Here is a 22,169-nt window from a genome sequence, read left to right as displayed (position 1 = left end):
TTCTTAAAACATATATTTACATCACATCCCCAAAAGAAGTTATTTAAAGGTCCTAATCGATACACATAACAATCCAGGATACTTCCCCATAATGTCTACCGTCATTCTATCTGGGCCAGCTGCCTCCACTTTGTCCTAGTCCACCACTTGTGTCAAACTCGTATAATCAATGGCATGTTGATATTTAGCATAAGATCTTATATCCACTTTACAATTCACAGTCGACACTTGGAGGCTAAATTGTTCCTGCAGTGACTTCATATTTACTTTAGTGGGCAGCAAATTTCCGACTGAGCGATTGATCATCCACTGACTGACTCGGTAAGCTTTCTCCTATCCTTTTTATAAGAGCTGTACCTACCATTGTTTTTCATACGGTTTTTGCATGCTGTATCTTAGAACCTGAATTAAAACCATTACGTTCAGATCTATGTCTTTCTCGATCACCCTCTCCTCTGGCGAGACATATTAATAATGTCCTCTGTAATTGCTTCCACTAAACCAGTAAGTTGTTAACCACATCACGTGATAATTCCTCTGCATCATTATATTTTTTCTAAATTCATTAATTCCCTTCAATGTACCTTTATATTATTGGATCGAAACTCTCGTCAATATTACATCAAACTTTCTGCTACTATCTTATGAATTCCTTTCATTCACAGCTTCAACCCTCTCTGAGCCATTACTTCAGCTACTCTTGGTCTCAGATCTTTCCTTTTCAGAAATCACAGAAACCCCACAGTGCAGATAGAGGCCATTTCGGCCCATCGAGCCTGCACCGACACATATCCCACCCGATCCCCATAACCCCTACACCAACACATATCCCACCCTATCCCCGTAACCCCACGTATTTAATCCCCCTAACACTAAGGATCAATTTATCATAGCCAATCAACCTAACCTGCACATCTTTGTCAGAGATCTGTTTGTTAGATTTTATTGCAATTTGGTAAACAAAATATCAATAATCTTATGACTGGCTAATTTCCTCTCCAGCTCCCCCAACCTGGTGACCTCCTGTTCAGACCACAGCTTCCAATCTGGTTTGCTCCAGCAGTAAAGCAGCGGCTTTCCTCTTCTGGTTACAAACAGCCAGGTGTTTATTTCGTATGTGCTGCTCCAAACCAATATTAGTTGGAAATTTAGCAGGGCATAGCCCACAAGCAATAATTCCATTATAATGGCACCAGGTCTAGGAACATACTTCACATAATAGTATGATGCTCTATTTTCCCACATTGTGTACATTGAAGCATAGCCATATATATTGTGTTTCTTTTTCAGATGTTGTCTAAGTACAGAAATTAAATCGGTTTTGCTGCACGTATTATAACCTGGCTGGATTCTAAGATAATATGTTGTTTTACGGTGATTTTATCGCCACTTGATGGAATAACTTTATTGGCATATAACAAATCTTTCAAACCACTTTAAAATGCTTCTTCCTCCCAAAGTCTAGGTTCTGAATTTGTCCCAACTAAAAACTAATTAAAAGTCAAATTATAAAACGTTAATGTAGGAACATTTAAAATTTCCACCAGTGGACATATATTCACAGGAAAACATGTCTGATATTGTTTCAATGCTCAAAATCAGTTTCTTAATCTCTTTGCTGGTACATACTTCCAACCCTGTATATGAAACAATGATGCATTTTCAGGCAGGTGAATGGATGAAGAGGGGAGAATAATGATCCAATTCCCTTATCTAGATCAAAATAGATCTTTTCTCTCTCCCCATATCAAACAGGAGCCATTGCCATCATCCAGCTGGGCTGTTATTCACCTCAGCCCCAACCCATCTGATATGAATCAAATGGGACAGCATTCCACATTTGCGAAAGAGCTCTACCTCGCCCTCTAGCAGAGGCAATGATCCCCGCAGATCATTTCTCAAGATCTGAACCTTTACACAGAATTTTGGGTGTAGGTTTCTTTGACGAAAGCCAATTAGCCATAAAATATATGAAGCAGAACGAGTAGGAAGTTCGACTTGCTATGACTGAGAAACTTGAGAGCAATAGTTGCTCTTACTGAGAATTGTATTTCTTCTCGGTTTTTTTTATATGCCTATTTAGGATTTAGCAAAAAGTTGTGACCAGTAGAATCCCACCCCCTCCCCCGCCACAGATGTGAAGGAATACCTACCTTGTCGTTAAATATCAGATGTTTTATGTGGAGAAAGTAAACTTCAACTGGAGTCAGTATGTAAGCTTGAACCACTTTCAAAGCATCATCCAACGATGATGGCAGGTCCTGTTTCAAGATGAACTTTACCAACCACTGATCAAAAGAATAGGTCACAGCAATTAATGACAAACAAGACAAGGCAGCAGTTCATTGTTTCTTCATTAACATAATGCAAAATCCTTAAAGCACAATGTTTAGAAGTTTATACAAGACAAAAATAAATCCAAAAAACAGTAACATACAAAAGTTTAGACTTGGCTCAATACTTGCCGAAGGAAGATGCACAATGGCAAGTAAATAGAAAAACATACTGTAGGTTAATAAATAAATATCAAACTGATGCGAGCAGCTTTATATTAAAGCAAAAATATATTCAATGGAATGACCAATGTGACTCCAGTCAAACTTTATTTTCGATCTCCAAATCCAGATACAGTTCTGTAATTACAATTTATTCAGAATCTAGTCCTTTCTATATGCTCACATACAACTTCTGTTATTAATATATTAAAGTTACAATCCTACCATTATCTCATGGTCATTGAACATGTCAAAGTTCCGTATTCCATATCCTCTTAATAATTTCTTCATCTCCATAAGCCTGTAGCTTTCCTGCAACAACTTCACCCTAATAACAATATTATGAGTTATTTATCAGTTTCCATATTTCCCAACTTGAAACCATTTTATTTCTAACCACACCTTAATGCAGTTAACTGCCACACAACTGAACCCAGGCATGAACACCTTGAAACTCAAAACATTTTGGATGAAGTCTGAAAGAAGCTCCCTTGCCAAATCAGATGTGTTTGGTCACAACTGACTCTAACTTTGTTGACATGGAAAGCAGCGATGGGAGATGCAATCAACTACAAGCCCTGATTGAATAGGTGTTATAAAAGTATTTCAAAATTGTGGTCAAGATCCCTCCATAATCTTCACAGCCTAAACATTTTCCATCTGCCACTACATGCCTTCTTGGTTTCCATAATCAACTTGCCACTAATAATAAACTCAGTGTTAGCAACATATCCCGTTCAGTTCAGCATCCAGACAAGGCTGTCTCGAAACCACACCAAGAATGTTTGGTCCTGTGTTGAGTTAGCTGGTCTCAGTCAGGGCAGTGCTGGGGCACTACAAATGATCATAGTTCCTTGGGTTATTTAAGAGTAAATCATCCATGATTTCCCCCTACTAGAAATGTTTAGAAACTGGATGAGGAGAGGACTGGATTCGACAGATATCCTAGACAGTCAAATAATCCACCATCACTCGTGGAGGACAAACACCAGCCATGAAACCGTACCCCAAGGAAGGGAGTCCACAGAGTGGTAAAACTGGGAAAGAAAATTTGGGGAGGCGTAAATTTGGGGAGGAGTAGGAAGAGAGAAAAAAAAAGACACTAATCAATTGAAAACTAAAGAAAGTGGTCAAATCTGACCTCTTGATTAGAAAAATAGGTCCCTCCAGAGTGAATGAAGGGGTTGCATTCAGGGAAGCATTTCAGCCAACAAGGGAGTCCAGTTGGATTTTCTGTAGGGCTCTATGCATTATGGCAAATATGAAATGATAGAACAGGAAACCCGATTCCCACGAAGCACTGTTCTGTGGTCCAGAATTCATGAACAGAAACTCTGCAGCCGACTTCTGTCAAAAAGTCACCACCAGCTCTACCTCCCTATAAATACAGCAGTGCTGTAACTTTGAGTTGATGTCAATGCACCCTATCTAGTTTTAAGAGATTTGTAAAGCATAGACATACTAAAACATAAACAAAAAAAAAGTCAATTTTAAAAAAGACACAATGGCACTTAACAGATTTCAAATATCTTTCCTCAGGGCAGCATCCTCAATCCAATAATTTTCAGTTGCTTCATCGATGACCTTCCCACTGTCTCAAGTTCAGGAGTGAGGGTGTTCACTAACAAATCTACAGTATTGTGTTTCATTCACAACCCCTCCAATAAAGAAGCAGCCCACCCCAGCCTACAGCACGACTTGTATAAATAATATACAGGCTTGGGCTGACAAATGGAAGGTTACATGTGCTCCACATAAAAGCTCCGCAATGACCATCGCCAACAAGAAGTGGCCTAACCACTTCTCCCTGACCTTCAAAGACGCCACCATCGCCGAGTCCCCACCATCAACATCCGGGGGGGGGGGGGCACCACTGACCAGTGGCTTAACTGGATCAGTCATATAAACAACATGGCTGCATGAACAGGGCAGAGGCTGGATACTCTGATGAGTAGTTCATCTCCTGACCCCTAATGCCACTCCACCATCTACAAGACTGAAGTCAGGAGCATGATGGAATACTGATCACTCACTTGGATGGTTGTGCCCGCAACAACACTCGAGAAGCTCTACTCCATCCAGGACAAAGCAGGCCGCTTGATCCGCACCCCTGCCACAGAACTCGATATCCACCGCACCCCCCCAATCATCAACACATTGTGGCTCCAAGTACATACTATCTACAGGATGCACTGGTACAATTCACCAAGCTTAATCCGATAGCATCTCCCAGCCCAGTGACCTCTACGACCAAAAAGGACAAGAGCAGCAATCTCATGGGAATGTCATCACTTCAAGTCACATAATCTCAAGTACTGTAATTATATTAAATTCACCATAACACTAAAGATACATACTTGGGATGATTCTTTTCCAAATGCTGTTTGACAAGCTGTTCCACTGCATCGCTCCAAGGCACTACTGCTCCATACATTATCTGTAGTACTGCATCAAAAACCAACTGTGAAAGAATATCACCGTTACCAAAAGATAAAAGAGCCATTACCCACCCCCACATTGCCATAAGGTCGAGTATGCGATACTTACATCAATCTCAGTCATACACCCAAGTACAGCCATAGCTTTGGCCTCCCATGCGGTTTCAAAAAGAGAGGCCGAACGTGAACTGCATCGTTCTAGCAAATCCTATTCAAAACAAGACAGTAACGGGTTTCGATGGGGAAAAATTAACATCTGGACAATGCGCTGAGTTTAACTGAAACAATGGGGGTTCACGATCGACTTCCTGACATGAATGGAAGATACACAAGTACCGAGCAGACAATCAGCCAACCGCCCATCAGCAATAATAGAAATCACATTGAATATGTGTTACAGAAAGTGGGAGAGGAGATAAGGAGTTATCTTCGATCTCACAACTCTGTACACCTCCAGTGATTGAATTACAGGTTGACGAGGTGTGAATGTCAGACAGTTCAGAAAATCGACAACCGAAACTGGTTGGGGGAGGCCCAGCATGGGGTCAGGTGACTAAATGAACGATAAGAAGGAACCACACCCACAGCTCGCTCTTTTTCGCTGGGAAGCTCTCTCTCGGAAGCTAGCTCTGACTACAGCAACTGCCAGGTGTAAGAAGGAAGGGAAGACGGTCATCTCCAGCTCCCAGCCACGACCAGCCGGACTGGTGATTGTAAGTATCAGTTGACTCTACAAGGGGTTTGCGATGTGTAGGCAGCTGCAGTCAGATAAAGGAGGACGGGGACAGGTCATCTCCGATCCAGGCCTACAATCCACAACGGTAACAACTGGCCATATGGGTGATTGTAAGTTTCAGCCAAATCTCAAGAGGTTTTTGTCTGTGTTTTGTTGATTAGTTTAATAAACTAACAGTTTTGGGTTGAACCTTTGTGTCGTCTACCATTTTGTTTCTGTAAAACCCAGAGTCAAAGAACCCTTGTAAGAACGAGGAAACCAAACACCTTACAGGGAACAGCCTCCTAGTTTTCAAGGCTAGAGTTACAAGAAAAGCCCAGAAAAACAGGTTTTCAACATTTACAGGAGGCAATTGAGGGATGAATTATAACAGTATACAAGATAGTAAGCGGTATAGAAAAGATAGGGAAAATAATTTCAAGCTCAATTGCAATAGGAAGACAAGCGGACACACATTTAAAATAGTACAACTGCAAATTTAGGACTGCTATTGGGAAGTTATTTTCACACAGTGATCAGTACATGGAATGGACTTCCAGATAGAGCAATGGTGGCAAAATCCCTGCAATTATTTGAGAAACAACTGGATGCTACAATGGAGTCTTTCTGGATGAATGAGCCAAGATTGGCCTTCCCCGTCTGTAATTATCTTGTGAAGAGGACATAGCAAGGAGACAGTCTTAGGGATAAGGATTTAAAATTATCAGTGTTCCTCCCTAAAAAAATGAATGTGCTCCTTTAATTTTTCCCAATTGCATATTTTACCTTTCCTATGGTATGGAGTATAACTGTAGAAGAAAGAGTTACAGAATTACATATGAAGTGTCTTTTTAAGGATAATAACATTTAACTTACTATGCCTATCTTTGTATGATACCTAATATTTAAATAATTAATGGTATTGCTAATTAAAACAAGTTTCTGCAGTCAAACAATTTACAAAACACATCTTACCATTCAGCTATTGCATTTGTAACTTATGGACTACTTTTTTCATGAAAACACTACAGTTACAATAGAATAGCATTCACCTTTATGTAATGCAACAGCAGCTCTTCCTTCTGTAAGTTGTGCTTAGTCATATAAGGCTGTATAACCTTTTCAAGAGTTGACGGAATAAGCTCAGGAGCCAGTACTCTATCCAACATCCGAAATACAATTGTCGCTGTAGTTTCCTAGTAAATAATCAAATTATTAGCTCTTTAGTAACCTATATAGTGCAATATACAACAAGGTACAAATCCTCCAGTTACATCACCATGTCATATACCAATTACATGATCTAAAATCAGATTTTAAAATGTAATTTCAAAAGAACGTGATTAAAAATCTTTAACATTTTGTTGTCTGGGGTAGTCAATCACTCATGGTAATAGTTCCATCATGTAATTAAATTACAGAGTCAGATTTAATAGAATTGTGCACAAGAACAGTTGCTCATTTCAAATTCATCATCAGAGGATTGATCAACTGCTAATAAACAAATATTCATTGGATCTGAGCCTTCAATTACTATAAGGTACACCCACATACACTATTAATCTGTACGTTAAAGACATCAACAGCTATTTTACAACACAGGCAGCAGCATAAAAAATGACACGATGTAGGCCCACACTCGGTTTTCTTTTAATATACATTGCTCTAATGCAGCAATTCTGGATGTTCAAAACGAATAATCCTTTTTCCTAATCTATCTTTGATGTAAAATACCACTTACTGTTTCAAACTCGGAGAGTGCCAGTTTGCAGTTGTACTTTCTGTGGAGGTCAACCAGTTCCTGCAGATTATTAACCAATGTCTTTAACTGGCACACCTCCTCACAATCAATGTTTTCTTTCTAAATTCAGGATAAATGAAACAAGAGCAGTTGTATCATTATTTATTCAGTTAAATTGAAGAAAATACAATTTCAGAAATGAGTCAGTCAATCATACTAATGGAATCCAAAGCCCGGCAGTAATAAGCCCAAGTTCATTTGGTTTCTTTGCTACAAAGTACAGTTCTGCCATCTGCAATCCATTTTCTGGCCAGTTTGCCTGTAAAAAAAAAAGTTGGCAACAATAGTTATAAATAATGATAATTTCAATATTAATTTTGCTTTAAAATGAAAGAAAAAGTTACTTAAGGTGTAGAGGCTTATAAAAACAAATTCAAATCAATCTAGAATTTGTACACACCTTCAGATTCTGGATTTAAATTAATACAATAAACAGACAAATAATCCCAACTTGCATTTATAGAGCATCTTTAACGTAATAAAATGTCCCAACGCGCTTCACAAGATGGATTATCAACAAAATTTGAGACCAAGCCACAAAAGATGATATTAGGACAGGTTTTAAGAACCGTCTTAAAGGAGGAGAGAAAGGCAGAGAGGTGGGGAGGCTTAGAAAGAGAATTCCAGAGCTTAAGGCCCAGGCAGCTGAAGGCACAGCCGCCAATGGTGGAGCGAAGAAAATCGATGATGCGCAAGAGGCCAGAGATCTTGTAGGGTTCTAGGCCTGGAGGAGGTTACAGAGATAGGAAATGGCGAGGCCACAAGAATAAGAATTATTTTTATTTTTTTTAATTTTTTTTTTAAACTGAGGCATTGCCGGACCATGAACCAATGTAGGTCAACAAGCACAGGGGTGATGGGCGAGTGGGACGTGGTGCGAGTTGGAATACAGTCAACAGAGTTTCGGATGAGCTCAAGTTTATGGAGGGTGGTAGGTCGGCCAGGGGAGCATTGGAATAGTCGAGTCTGTAGATAATAAAGACATGGATGAGAGTTTCAGCAGCAGATGGGCTAAGCCAGGGGCTGAGATGAGCGACAACGAGGTGGGAGTAGACAGTCTTGGTGATGGAAAAGATATGGGGATCAGAAACTGGGCGCAGGGTCAAATAGGACGCCAAGGTTGCAAACATAGAAGATAGGAGCAGGAGTAGGCCATTCGGCCCCTCGAGCCTGCTCCGCCATTCAACGAGATCATGGCTGATCATCCAAATTCAGTACCCTGTCCCTGCCTTCTCCCCATATCCCTTGATCCCTTTAACCTTAAGAAATATATCCAACTCTTTCTTGAATATATTTAATGAACTGGCCTCCACCGCCCTCTGTGGCAGAGAATTCCACAGGTTCACCACTCTCTGGGTGAAGAAATTCCTCCTCATTTCAGTCCTAAATGGCTTACCCCTTATCCTTAGACCATGACCACTGGTTCTGGACCCCCCGGCCATCAGAAACATACTTCCTGCATCTAGTCTGTCCAGGCCTGTCAGAATTTTATAGGTTTCGATGAGATCCCCTCTCAATCTTCTAAACTCCAGTGAGTATAAGCCCAATCAACACAATCTCTCCTCATACGTCATTCCTGCCATCCCAGGTATCAGTCTGGTGAATCTTCGCTGCACTCCCTCCATGGCAAGAACGTCCTTCCTCAGGTAAGGCGACCAAAACTGCACACAATACTCAAGGTGCGGTCTCACCAAGGCCCTGTACAACTATAGCAAGACATCCTTGTTCCTGTACTCGAACCCTCTTGCTACGAAGGCCAACATACCATTTGCCTTCTTAACCGCCTGCTGCACCTGCATGCTTACCTTCAGCGACTAGTGCATAAGAACACCCAGGTCTCTTTGCACTTCCCCTTCTCCCAATCTATTGCCATTCAAATAATAATCTGCCTTCCTGTTTTTGCCACCAAAGTGGATAACCTCACATTTATCCACATTATAGTGCATTTGCCATGTTTCTGCCCAATCACCCAACCTGTCCAAATCGTACTGGAGTTTCACAACATCCTCCTCACAGCTTACCCTCCCACCCAGCTTTGTGTCGTCTGCAAATTTGGAGATATTACATCCAATTCCCTCGTCCAGATCATTAATATATATTGTGAACAGCTGGGGTCCTAGGACCGATCCTTACAGTACCCCACTAGTCACTGCCTGCCACTTGGAAAACGACCCGTTTATTCCAACTCTTTGCTTTCTGTCTGCCAACCAGTTCTCTATCCAAGTCAATACCTTGCCCCCAATCCCATGTGCCTTAATTTTGCACGCTAATCTCTTATGTGGGACCTTATCGAAAGCCGGTCTGGTTCAGACACAGACAGTGGCCAGGGACGGGGATGAAGTCGGTGGCTAGGGAACAGAAATTAAGACAGGGACTGTAGACAATGGCTTTGGTCTTCCCAATATTTAATTAGAGGAAATTTCACCTCATCCAATACTGGGTGTTGGACAAGCAATGTGTCAAATCAGAGGCAGTGGAGGGGTTGAGAGGGGTAGTGGGGAGGTAGAGCTGGATGTTGCCAACATAAATGTGGAATCTAACGTTCTATTTTTGGATGAAAACATGACTTTTAATTTTTGTTTCAGATTTATAGCATCGGCAGTATTTTGCTTTTGTAACAGTCATCTTTCAGTAGCTTGGAAAAAATGTTTTTGTAGCTTTTCTCAGTATTTTGGGGAAATCATCGAGAGTGCAGAAAAACCATTAAAAAATTCATTTCAATCTGGTTTCATCCTCAGGGTACTGTAATCCAATCCATCCAAACTTTTATACTCATTACCTTCTCAGTTAGCTCAAGACTGCGGGCTCTGTGCTCCAACCATTTTGCCAGAATTTTCTACAAAAGTTGAAGCAAACAAAACCATTATACGGTGTGCAAAGTAAAAAAAACAGTATTTCTTTACTATAACCAGGCACCAGACATCATTACCTTGCCCTCGGGAACAATCCTTAAAACAAAGGGAATGATGACATTTCTGAACCAGAGACAGAGCTCCTGTGAAGGGGTGCTTGCAGGGAGAGAATCTAGCAAATTCTGTAGTCTTTTCACATCAAATTTGTTTTCAAACTCCACCTGAAATTGAAAAACGGTCTTAAGAACAAAACTCTTACTATTCATTATACAACTGCAAAACTCAACAAAAACTCAATTCAGTGCTACTAAAACACTGCACACACAAAAAGGGTTCTGCCTGACTTATAACTGCAATTAGTCATTAAAATCCTGATCGTTGTATGTGCTATACTTGCTTGGTTACTGCTTATTGGTTATCTACAAAAAAGATGTTCAACGCTGGTGCAAAAACCAGGCTACATAGAAATGCCAGCAACATTGTATGGAGAGCGGAGTAGTCAATGTGGTCAGCTCAACCAATCGGAATAACCACTCCAGGCCCGCAGAAGAAAGAAAGCCCAACCAATAAGGAGCAGCTCCAACAGGGCACGTCATGGCAATGGGCAAGCAGCAGCCAACTGCATTGCAGATGGAAAGCAGGGACAGGTCTGGAATGTCTTGTCGTGAGAGTCAAAATTCTCAACAATCACTCTGATGAAGTCAAAGTGCCACTCGCAACTGGTGGACAAAAACCAAGAGGCTGCAATAAGATGTGCAGTGTCTGATAAATTCATACCATAATGCTAAACTTGGGTGACAACGAAAAACTGCAAAGTTTTATACTGAATGATCATGTATATTTACTTATGTATGTACCAAGTAAATTTACCCATATTGTGTGCAAGTTGTGTTCTACTAAAATTAGTGCACAAGGCTAAAAAAAGGTATTGCCGGAGCCACGCCTGTGGCTAGTCAGAGATTTCGATTGGACAACACTGCCCTAAAGATCTTTGTTGAACCAGTTTGGTTTTTAATGATAATCCAACAGCTTCACGGTTATTTTTTTTACTGGTACCAGCCTTTTATTTCCAGATTTTGTTCGTTTTAAAAACTGAATTCAAACGATCAAACTGGGATTTGAACACTCATTCTCAGGACTACTAGTCCTGTTACATAATCACTACACTACCATACCCCAAGTCAGCAGGTGAGAGGCAGGTTTGGTGCCATCCTGCTGTCTAGTCCCCTGGGAGGTGTAGATACCGCTACTGAACAATTGGCAAACTTCAAGCCACCATTCAGGAAGGAGGAGGAGTCAGGCAGCTGTGTGGTTACATATCATATTTAAATGTTGAGACATACATCAGGCTGTAGGTTATCGATCCAAGGAGTATGAACATAGATCATCATTCACTATTATTAATATAAAGAGATGGAGAGCACTTCACAATATGGAAGACCAACAAAACATTCAGTTAATATTACCTGGTGCCTTAACCAAATGTACTCTGCACATTTCTGATTTCCCTCCTGAAGCTGCAACAGAACATCACCAAAAAGGTCTTCATTGTTTACGAACTTGATCCAAGCAATACCACTATGAAAGAATGAAAGAATCAAATATTAGTCACTCTGCAGGCACTTATGAACTCTAAAGCAGGAATTCCATCAAGTCTGAAAAACTAAAATTTCAGCCTCAGTACAACACAAGTTCAGCCCCCTGATAGTTCAATGGGCTTGATACAGATCCATACAAGACAGAAAGATCCTAGGTTTAATTTCTGATCTAAGCTGATCTCAGAACTTGCTTCACCATTGCTGGGCTGGAGGAGAGAAGAAAACAGCCAGAGCTCCCACACTTAAATTGCTATTCCACAGAATCATGAAAGTTTACAGCACAAAAGACCATTTAGCCCATCTTGTCTGTGCTGTCTCTTTGCTAAAACAATCCAAAAAGAATCCCACTGCCCCATGTTCTCCCCATAGTCCTGTACCTCCTCTTCAAATATTTATCTGTTTTTCCCCATAAAAGGTGTCATGCTGTCTGCCTCAACGACTCCCTATGGCAAATAATTCCATTCTCTAACATCTCTGCATTAAAAAAAATTCTCCTCGCTCTCCAGTGCCCATTTTAAATGGATGACTCCCTCATTACTTACTCCCCAGCCAAAGGAAATAGCCTTTCCCTGCTCACTGCATCAAACCCTTCATAATTTTAGAAACCTCTATTAAATCGCCACTTAACTTTCTCTGCTATAGGGGAAATAGTCCCAATATTCTAGAGGTGGCTGCAGAGATAGTGAATGCATTGGTTGTGATCTTCCAAAATTCCCTAGATTCTAGAAAGGTCCCAGCGGATTGGAAGGTAGCAAATACAACCCCGCTATTCAAGAAAGGAGGGGGAGAGAAAACAGGGAACTACAGGCCAGTTAGCCTGACATCAGTCGTTGGAAAAATGTTGGAATCCATTATTAAGGAAGTGATAACAGGGCACTTAGAAAATCATAGTATGATTAGGCAGAGTCAACATGGTTTTATGAAAGGGAAATCGTGTTTAACAAATTTATTAGAGCTTTTTGAGGATGTAACTAGCAGGGTAGATAAAAGGAAACCAGTGGATGTAGTATATTTGGATTTCCAAAAGGCATTCAATAAGGTGCCACATAAAAGGTTGCTACGCAAGTTAAGGGCTCATGGGGTTGGGGGTAATATATTAGCATGGATAGAGGATTGGTTAACGGACAGAAAACAGAGAGTAGGGATAAACGGGTCATTTTCCGGTTGGCAGGCTGTAACTAGTGGGGTGCCGCAAGGATCAGCGCTTGGGCCTCAGCTGTTTATAATCTATATTAATGACTTAGATGAAGGAAACGAGTGCAATGTATCCAAGTTTGCTGATGATACAAAGCTAGGTGGGAAAGTAAACTGTGAGGGCATAAAGAGCCTGCAAAGGGATACTGACAGGTTAAGTGAGTGGGCAATAAGGTGGCAGATGAAATACAATGTGAGAAAATGTGAGGTTATTCACTTTGGTAGGAAGAATAGAAAAACAGAATATTTTTTAAATAGTGAGAAACTATTAAATGTTGGTGTTCAAAGATATTTAGGTGTCCTCATACGGGAAAAACAGAAATTTAGCATGCAGGTACAGCAAGCAATTAGGAAGCCAAATGGCATGTTGACCGTTATTGCAAGGGGGTTGGAGTACAAGAGTAAGAAAGTCTTTTTACAATTGTACAGGGATTTGGTGAGACCACACCTGGAGTACTGTGCAGTTTTGGTCTCCTTATCTGAGAAAGGACATACATGTCTTAGAGACAGTGCAACGAAGGTTCACTAGATTGATCCCTAGGATAAGAGGGTTGTCCTATGAGGAGAGATTGAGCTTGTACTCTCTGGAGTTTAGAAGAATGAGAGGTGGTCTCATTGAAACATAGGATTCTGAGTGGGATTGACAGGGTAGATGCAGAGAGGTTTTTTCCCCTGGCTGGAGAGTCTAGGACTAGGGGGCATAGTCTCAGGACAAGGTGTCGGCCTTTAAGACTGAGATGAGGAGGAATTTCTTCACTCAGAGGGTTGTGAATCTTTGGAATTCTCTCCCCAAAGGGCTGTGGATGCTCAGTCGTTAAGTATATGCAAGGCTGAGATAGATGGATTTTTGGACTCGAGGAAAAATCAAGGGATATGGGGATCAGGCGGGAAAGTGGAGTTGAAGTCGACGATCAGCCATGCTCTTATTGAATGGTGGAGTATGACCTACTCCTGCTCCTAATTCTTATGTTATGTTCTTATGTAATATCTCAAATTTTTCATCCTTGGGATCAACCTGGTGAATTTACACTGTACGTGCTCAACCGCTTCAATGTATTTTCTATATTGAGCTGCCCAAAAATTGTATGATAACCATTACCTTGTACAAATTCATCAGCTCTTTGCTCTTGTTCTCTATGCTCCTAATTTTAAAACACAAAATGCTGTTGACTTTTTATGGCCTTGTCTAACTGCAATCACACTTTAAAAGAATGATGTATTCAAACCTCCAAGTCTCTCTTCATTCACAGCTTTCAACACACAAGCTACCTAATATCTGGCAGAAGGCACATGTAATAGCACTATTAAAGCCTGGAAAAGATCCCTCAGATCCGAAGAGTTTTCGGCCAATTTCACTGCTTTGCCACACCTATAAGCTGTTTGAACGCCTGATACTCAATAGGATAGCACCAACTGTAGATGAGATGATCATTCCAGAGCAAGCAGGTTTCCGCCTCGGCAAATCAACAACAAGCCAACTGCTCAACCTCACACAACACATCGAAGATGGTTTTGAGCAAGGGATGGTAACAGGTGCTGTTTTTGTAGACCTGTCAGCAGCATACGATACAGTGAACCATAGACGTCTCCTCTGCAAGATTCTAGAGATGACAAAAGAGATTCACTTAACAGAGCTGTTAGAAAGCATGCTTCAGAATCGCCGGTTCTATGTTGAACTAGGTGGGATGCGCAGCAGGTGGCGTATTCAGAAGAATGGTCTTCCTCAGGGAAGCGTGCTTGCACCGCTGCTGTACAACATCTACACGAATGACCAACCTATAGACGGTGTTACACGCCGTTTTATATATGCTGATGACTTATGTGTCACTGCCCAAAGCGCTGATTTTAACACCGTGGAGAAAACACTTTGAGGCCTTGGAGGGACTAAAATCTTACTAAGAAAACCACCTTCGCGCAAACCCATCAAAGACGCAAGTTTGTGCATTCCACCTCAGAAACCGTGAAGCCAAACGCCAGCTGAAAGTAACCTGGTGTGGAGCAACACTGACGCATTGCGAGCACCCTATCTACTTAGGAGTCACCCTTGACCGATGCCTCACCTTCAAGAACCACATCGAGAAGACAAAGGCAAAAGTGAGCGTACGAAACAACATCCTGAATAAGACACAAGATGGGGAACAAGCCCGAAAACATTGCGAACCAGTGCACTTGCTCTTTGCTATTCCACTGCCGAATACGCCTGCCCTGCATGGGAAAGGTCTACTCATGCCAAGAAGATGGATGCCGTTCTGAATGCAAGCTGCCGATTTATCACAGGTTGCTTAAAACCAACAAACACCAACAGCCTATATATCCTGGCGGGTATCGCTCCCCCTGATATAAGAAGAACGGTAGTCAGCAAGAAAGAACGACTCTGTCAAACATCAGATGAGAGACACCCTCTGCATTGTCATACACCTACACCCAGCCGCCTAAAGTCAAGAAAGAGCTTCATGAACAGTGTTGTTCCATTACAATCAACCTCATCTGAAGCCCGCATCGCCTTGTGGAAAGACCGGCTCGCCAGTCTTGAACAACCCCCAGCGATGGAAATTTTACTTGATGAAAGCCTTCCCCCAGGAGCTAATTGCAACTGGGCAATCTGGAAGTGCCTTAACAGACTTAGGACCGGTGTAGGTTGCTCAAAGGTGTCACTAAACAAATGGGGATATTCAACCAGCCCGACAACTTGTGAATGTGGAACTGAGGCACAGACTATGCAACATCTCCTGCAGTGCCCATCGTTAGAGGAACCCTGCACTGTTGCAGATCTTGCCGAATTCAACAACAAGGTGCAAAAATGTGTCCAGTTCTGGCTGGGCTATGTATAGACTGTCCGTGGACACGATAAGAAGAAGACAGCTTTCAATATCCTTCCATTGAGTCCGTACAACCATTTCTTGGCTTTCCCTTCCAAAACATATTACTTTACACGCTTCTCCACATACCTATCTATTCCCCTAACTTGTTGCTGCCTTCCTGAAGTATTTTACAGTCCACCTTGATGCTTGCCAAACTGCCTATCTTTGCATCATCAGCAGGTTTTGATATTGTATTACGTCCAAATCCAAATCAATTGTATATTTCAAAAATAAAAAGACTCAGCACTGGCCCTGGAGTACAGCAAATCCAACTATTCTCCAATCAATGCTCATTAACCATAATCCTTTGTTTCTAGTCTGCCAACCAACTTTTGATGCATGCTGCCATATTGCTTCTTCTACCAAATACCTGACTTTTTGTAATGTCACTTTTGACCCATCTTATTGAATGCCTTCCAATACTCTACATACACCATATGTACTGAGGTTAAAGGGATATGGGAGCAGGATGGGTAATTATGATCAGGACTATTTGTTCGCATGGAGGGTAAACACCAACACAGATTTGTTGGACTGAATGGCCAGTTTCTGCATTGCAACTTTCACGCATTTCAACCCCCTCAGCCCTACTGACTAGAACTTCTCCCTAAACTACTTTGTCTCACTTCCCCTCTCTTCGCCTTTAAAAGACTTCTTAAAATCTACCCCTTCAACCAAAGATTCGGTCATTTTTCCTAACTATCCCACTGTGGCTTGCCGTTTACTTTTGCCTCTAAAGTGCACTGAAATGTCTTTCTATATTAAAAGGTGCTATATAAATCCAAGTTTTCATTGATGATGAGAGTAGAGGTAACAAAGTAAACTAAAAAACAAAATCTAACCTGAACTTCCCAGGGCCAAATGCTTCATGAAAAGTGGCAAGTCTTGCTTCTGCTCTCAATACCTAGAATTTTTGATTAAATGGATAAAATCAATTGCGAGTGAGCCATAATATCTTGCTAGGCCAATATGAAGCGATTAATAAAAATGACTCATTACAAGTACCTCTACCAGCCACAAAGCTTGCTCCTCAGACAAACCAAGAGACTTTTTATCTTCTTTCTTTAGAATCTACAAAAAGTAATTTATCAGTTAACAACTACATTGCTTTATGTCGGAAGTCCAACAAAACACGAGCCATTATACAAAACTCACCCGTTTTTTGGCATAATTTAACATTTCCAAAGTCGTTTCAAAAGTTGGCCAAGGAACATCCATACAATATTTCACTACGAACTGATCATCCTAAAAAGGGAAAAAATTAAAATTTAAGACAGCCAATCAGAAAAAGCACAAAACGTAATCTAGCTTATTTAGCAGCTTTTAACTTATACCTGTACTTTGTGCAAGTCCGCTTTTGCTGCATCAACTGTCTTCTGCCACGATGATAGATTGGGAGCTCCTAAGGAAGTTGAGGCTAAGTTCTCCAAAGCTATATTAAGCCTGACTTTATATACAAGCTAAAAAAAAAAAGGTTCAATACTTATTAACAAAGACACAAATTCAGTTCAAGTGGAGTTTTGCTAGATCAGAACTCAAAACTTCTTAAAAGCAGGATTGACTGCTCAAACTTATTAGCAGCTACTGTATAGTATCCAAATTTTCACACTTCTTACACGCGAGTAACTATATTTTGCTCATTCACAGTGCAAAAGTGCAAGCGAAAAAAGCATAGGAATGAAAGGAGGCAGCTTTACAAACTGCAATGATATATTCATCAGCTACTTCAATGTTTTATTAGATTTTACAATATTCCATCCTAAATTGTTCCTTCTCTTGCCTCATGCAGGGCTGTGGTCCATGGGTGACAGTGGGCATCAATTATCTGGTCCAACTGACCATGGTTAGTGGGGGGGGGGTATCAGGGGGCCATTTGTAGGAGCAGCATAAATCAAGCTTATATCATAGCTGGGATCCACATAGCAATCAAAAGCAGGAAACCTGGCTAAATGTTCCTTTCTCAAGGCCAGGGAAGCTTAGGCCAACTGCTCTACTACATTAACACTCTGGCTGACATGGGTTTGCCCAGCACACTCCAAGGATCAAACTTGGGAACCAAATAAATACATCAAAGTTGCCCAGTTGAAAACATTGTCTATGCAGATCTTTCTCAGTGGGAAAAAAACCCCCGAAAGGGAGCAGATTTCTCATTAATTTAACTAGTATATCGAAGGTGGAAGTACGCCAACCCCCACTATTGTTTTCTTTTTTTTTAAGCAAGAAAAAAGGTTCAATCTCAAACACACCAAACATATGCCCCCCTCAAAAATGCACAGTATCCTTTCAACACGCTGGATACCATGAGCTAGTGTTTTAAGGTGCCGAACAGCCTCCAAAACCAGAAGTGTGCCTCCCACCATATTGGTAAAGGCCAAAACAAATAAGGGGCCAAACGCCTATTTAAGGCCTCCCCTGCAAGATTAGTTTACACCGAGCCAGGCGGCGCCAGTTGTCCTCAGGATAACCAGGTCTACATGCGGGCCTTAAAAAAAAGGGCCACAACCAACAAGGTAAGATTCTAAAATACACTTGCCTATATGCGAAGCCAGGAGGTGCAGGAGTGCTCCTCCCGATCCAACATTACACACACTGATCCCCACCCCCTCGCTGCTGCCACCTCTCCCCCCACATCCAGAACCCCCTTCTCAGTTGCAACCCCCTCCTCACATATCTGACAGCTGTCCAAATTTCTTGCATATTTAGTAAATAAGCAATAATTGGGTACGGTGATTACACAGCAGCACGTTCTAGTAGACAGACCTACCTCAACATCCAAACCAAACTGAATGGCAAATCTCTCTGCCTCCTCGAATTTATGCTTGTAAAGCAGGCGACTTAGTCTAGAAACATAGATTATAAAATATGGTAAAACCACAACCAATCACAGTTTAATCCTCAACAAAAACAGATACAAAGCTGGAAGCACACACCATATCAGTCAAGATCTGTGGTGAAAACAAAGAGTCCATTATTTCAGCCTTGTACCAGTTAGAACTGAAAAAAAAACTGAACAAAAATATAGTCATAGAATCAGAAAATGGTGGAGGGGAGTGGAGGGAAAACACAATAAGCAAGAAAACAAGAAATTGCATTTATATAGCGCTTTTCACGACCACCAGTCGTCTCAAAGCGCTTTACATCCAATGAAGTGTTTTTGGAGTGTAGTCACTGTTGTAATGTAGGAACCGTGGCAACCAATTTGCGCACAGCAAGCTCCCACAAACAGCAGTGTGATAATGACCAGATAATCTGTTTTTGTGATGTTGATTGAGGGATAAGTATTGGCCAGGACACCGGGGATAACTCCCCTGCTCCTCTTTGAAATAGTGCCGTGGGATCTTTTACGTCCACCCGAGAGAGTAGATGGGGCCTCGGTTTAATGTCTCATCTGAAAGACAGCACCTCCGACAGTGTGGTACTCCGATAGCACTGCACTGGAGTGTCAGCCTAGATTTTTATGCTCAAGTCCCTGGAGTGGGACTTGAACCCACAACCTTCTGACCCAGAGGCAAGGGTGCTACGCATTGAGCCACAGCCAACACTTGATTGCACTTCATCAGTGCAATGATTGTTGGATGATGTAATGGAATCTCTGAGTCAAGTGATGAAAGGTATTAAAGAAATTGAAGAAAAAAAGGATGTATTATTAGTTAAATCAGCGGAAGGTCTCAGGAAAAAGTGAGAAAATGGAATAGTGGAAAACAGAAAATTTGTGGAAATTGGGTTTGAAATTAAAACAGGCGGTGCTGCCAAAGTACTGTGGGACTACCAAATCCAAAAAGCAGACAAACAAGTAAACTGGAATGGTGCAGAGCCCTACACTAGCACTGAGTTCCAATGAACCCACCACTGAAAATACCAACTTCATCTCCCCTCCCCCAGACAATGACTGACCCACCCATATCACTAGCAGCCTGGGAGAAGGCATACACACAGGTGCTACACCTCAATAGTGGTTGCACGGAAAGGCACCAGAAGGGCAGCTGAAGGTTGGAATGGTAGAAATATGGACCAGGGTGTCAGAGGGAATGGTCCCTTCAGAAAGCAGAGAGGGGAGTGGAAGAGGAGCTGGCGAATCAGAGACTGTCAATTGAACGAGAAAGGGAACAGGGATGAGGATGACAAGGACAAGAGTAATCTTTGCCAGAGGGAGAAGGAGGACATTTCAGAGGTTCTGGCACTGAAGATAGAGAGATCAGAGACTGCAAAACTGGAAGAAAGAGATTGCAGGCCTTATAAGTTGTGAGTTGTAAAGAAACCTACTTCATGTTGCTGTGGTAGTCACTGGGCTTGTAATAGATAGCACTGGAAAAACCATTGCAAGAGAGAAGAGCAAGAGGAGAGGGGTTGGAAAAGAGGGGCCAGGTGGAATGACAGCGAAAGCGAGAGCAGGCAAGAGAGTGCCTCTCTCCTGGAAGCAAAGGGAAGAGAAGACGTAGAGATGGATAGTGTGAAGGTGTTGGATGGGTGAAAAATGGAAGCATTATTAATAAAGTTCTTGAGATCAGAACGAGAGCTAACAGCAGCACCAAATCAGTCACCATTGTAATAGAAGAGGTCAATGAGAGGGCCTGAATAGGACTGGAACGGAGTTCAGCATATCCTATAAAAAGACAAGTGTAGCTGGGACCTAGGTGACTTCCCACAGCGACATCTTTTACCTTGTACAGTTTAATCCTTACCTGTTTTCCGGCAGTGCTTCTGTTAAACATCTCATAGCTATTGCAGAAATTACTCCTTCGGGTGAACTACAAGTTATGAAAATATGGAGTAACTACATGGAAATAACTGGTTTTCATTAGTTTTGCAAATGCATTTTAAAACAAAATTGTCTAGAATCCAAAACAAAAATTGAATTGAAATGTAAATACATTTGGTCAGTTTATAATGTATAATTATAATACAAGAGACTTTCAATGTTTTTAATGTAATTTTTTGTACCTTTTTTGATTTTCATAAATTCCTTCCAAAATGTATATAGTGTCCTACATCAGAAAGAGTACAATACAAATTAGTTGTCAAAACTACAGTAGAACTGATTTTAGTTAAGCTACAATGCATTTCAGCACCACTATAGTCATGGAATAGCAAGATACAAATCTGATTCTCTCACGCTGCTAAATTTTGGATCTCAGCTGTGTTGCCTAAAGAGGGGGAAGCCAGGGAGGCAAATAAAGGAACAAATAGGGTTTATACCCACACAAAAAAATAGCCATGCCAACACAATTTATTTCTAGATATTAATCTGTAACCTTGTAACTGAATGAACAGGAAGTCATTTGTAAAATTATTGAACAAATCATTACAAAATGGGACATACTATGCCCACTGCATTGCAGCCAACTGTGTAAAACGCAGTTCAGTGGTATGATAAATCAATTTGTCAAACGTTTCAAGGACACCCTCAAAGCCTCCTTGAAAAAGTGTAACATCCCCACCGACACCTGGGAATCCCTGGCCCAAGACCACACAAAGTGGAGGAGAAGCATCCGGGAAGGCGCCGAACACCTCGAGTCTCTTCGCCGGGAGCAAGCGGAAGCCAAGCGCAGTCAGCGCAAGGAGCGCACGTCAACCCAAGCACCCCACCCACCCGCCCCTTCAACCACCGTCTGCCCCACCTGTGACAGAGACTGTAGGTCCCGCATTGGACTCAGTCACCTGCAAACTCATTTTTGATGTGGAAGCAAGTCATCCTAAGTTCCAAGGGACTGCCTAAGAAGACAAAATCAATTTGCAAAATGTCTGCTAGATAATCAATCCTTCGTAGGCAGAAAAAAACAAAAACATCCTCACATCTGAACAATTTCACCATCATCCTTCCCCGTGTTATTAAGCAGTGATTTTGATCAGTTAGGAGTAAAGTAATGACGCTCAAAAAAGTAAAATATCATTCTATTGTGATTTACATCAATAAGTGAACAAACATTTCCAGATCACCCAGTATATATTTTTGATTATCTCCTACCTGACCAACATCAGTTTGAACCAGAGCTGAAACATTTGCCACTTCTAAAGAGTACAGTAGCTTCATTGTGGGAAACGAATATACCAAGAGATTTCTCATCTATAAATAATCAAAGATAGACATCTTGTAGCCAACAGTGAAGACAAGTACTTTGCACTAAAGCTCAAATTAGCCCTAGTTTGTGTATTACAACTTTCAGAACATAAAATTCCTTCTAGATAGATTTACACAATTTAAAACTAGTAAATTT

At 41.3% G+C, this 22,169-nt stretch overlaps 1 protein-coding gene across 1 annotated transcript in view; it reads right to left on the bottom strand.

The window, feature by feature from the left end:
• kntc1 (kinetochore associated 1) overlaps window positions 1–22,169 on the bottom strand; it is a 133,065-nt gene that overhangs the window by 85,326 nt on the left and 25,570 nt on the right. The window contains exons 13-30 of the mRNA XM_085961675.1: window positions 21,920–22,018; window positions 20,896–20,939; window positions 20,637–20,702; window positions 18,719–18,794; window positions 17,289–17,414; window positions 17,110–17,199; window positions 16,960–17,025; window positions 16,797–16,858; window positions 11,768–11,879; window positions 10,379–10,522; window positions 10,229–10,285; window positions 7,607–7,708; window positions 7,390–7,509; window positions 6,701–6,844; window positions 5,043–5,141; window positions 4,853–4,956; window positions 2,721–2,823; window positions 2,154–2,288 (exon numbers count right to left, since the gene is read on the bottom strand). Coding sequence (XP_085817801.1) covers window positions 2,154–2,288; window positions 2,721–2,823; window positions 4,853–4,956; window positions 5,043–5,141; window positions 6,701–6,844; window positions 7,390–7,509; window positions 7,607–7,708; window positions 10,229–10,285; window positions 10,379–10,522; window positions 11,768–11,879; window positions 16,797–16,858; window positions 16,960–17,025; window positions 17,110–17,199; window positions 17,289–17,414; window positions 18,719–18,794; window positions 20,637–20,702; window positions 20,896–20,939; window positions 21,920–22,018 — 1,749 coding nt within the window. The remainder of the gene's footprint in view (window positions 1–2,153; window positions 2,289–2,720; window positions 2,824–4,852; window positions 4,957–5,042; window positions 5,142–6,700; window positions 6,845–7,389; window positions 7,510–7,606; window positions 7,709–10,228; window positions 10,286–10,378; window positions 10,523–11,767; window positions 11,880–16,796; window positions 16,859–16,959; window positions 17,026–17,109; window positions 17,200–17,288; window positions 17,415–18,718; window positions 18,795–20,636; window positions 20,703–20,895; window positions 20,940–21,919; window positions 22,019–22,169) is intronic.

The sequence above is a fragment of the Somniosus microcephalus genome, chromosome 19 (assembly GCF_052327205.1).
Source record: "Somniosus microcephalus isolate GS21.2 chromosome 19, FLI_Smic_1.0, whole genome shotgun sequence".
NCBI classification, from domain to species: Eukaryota; Metazoa; Chordata; class Chondrichthyes; order Squaliformes; family Somniosidae; genus Somniosus; species Somniosus microcephalus.
Note: the sequence above shows the minus strand (reverse complement) of the source record. Positions and strands in the feature narration are given on the sequence as shown.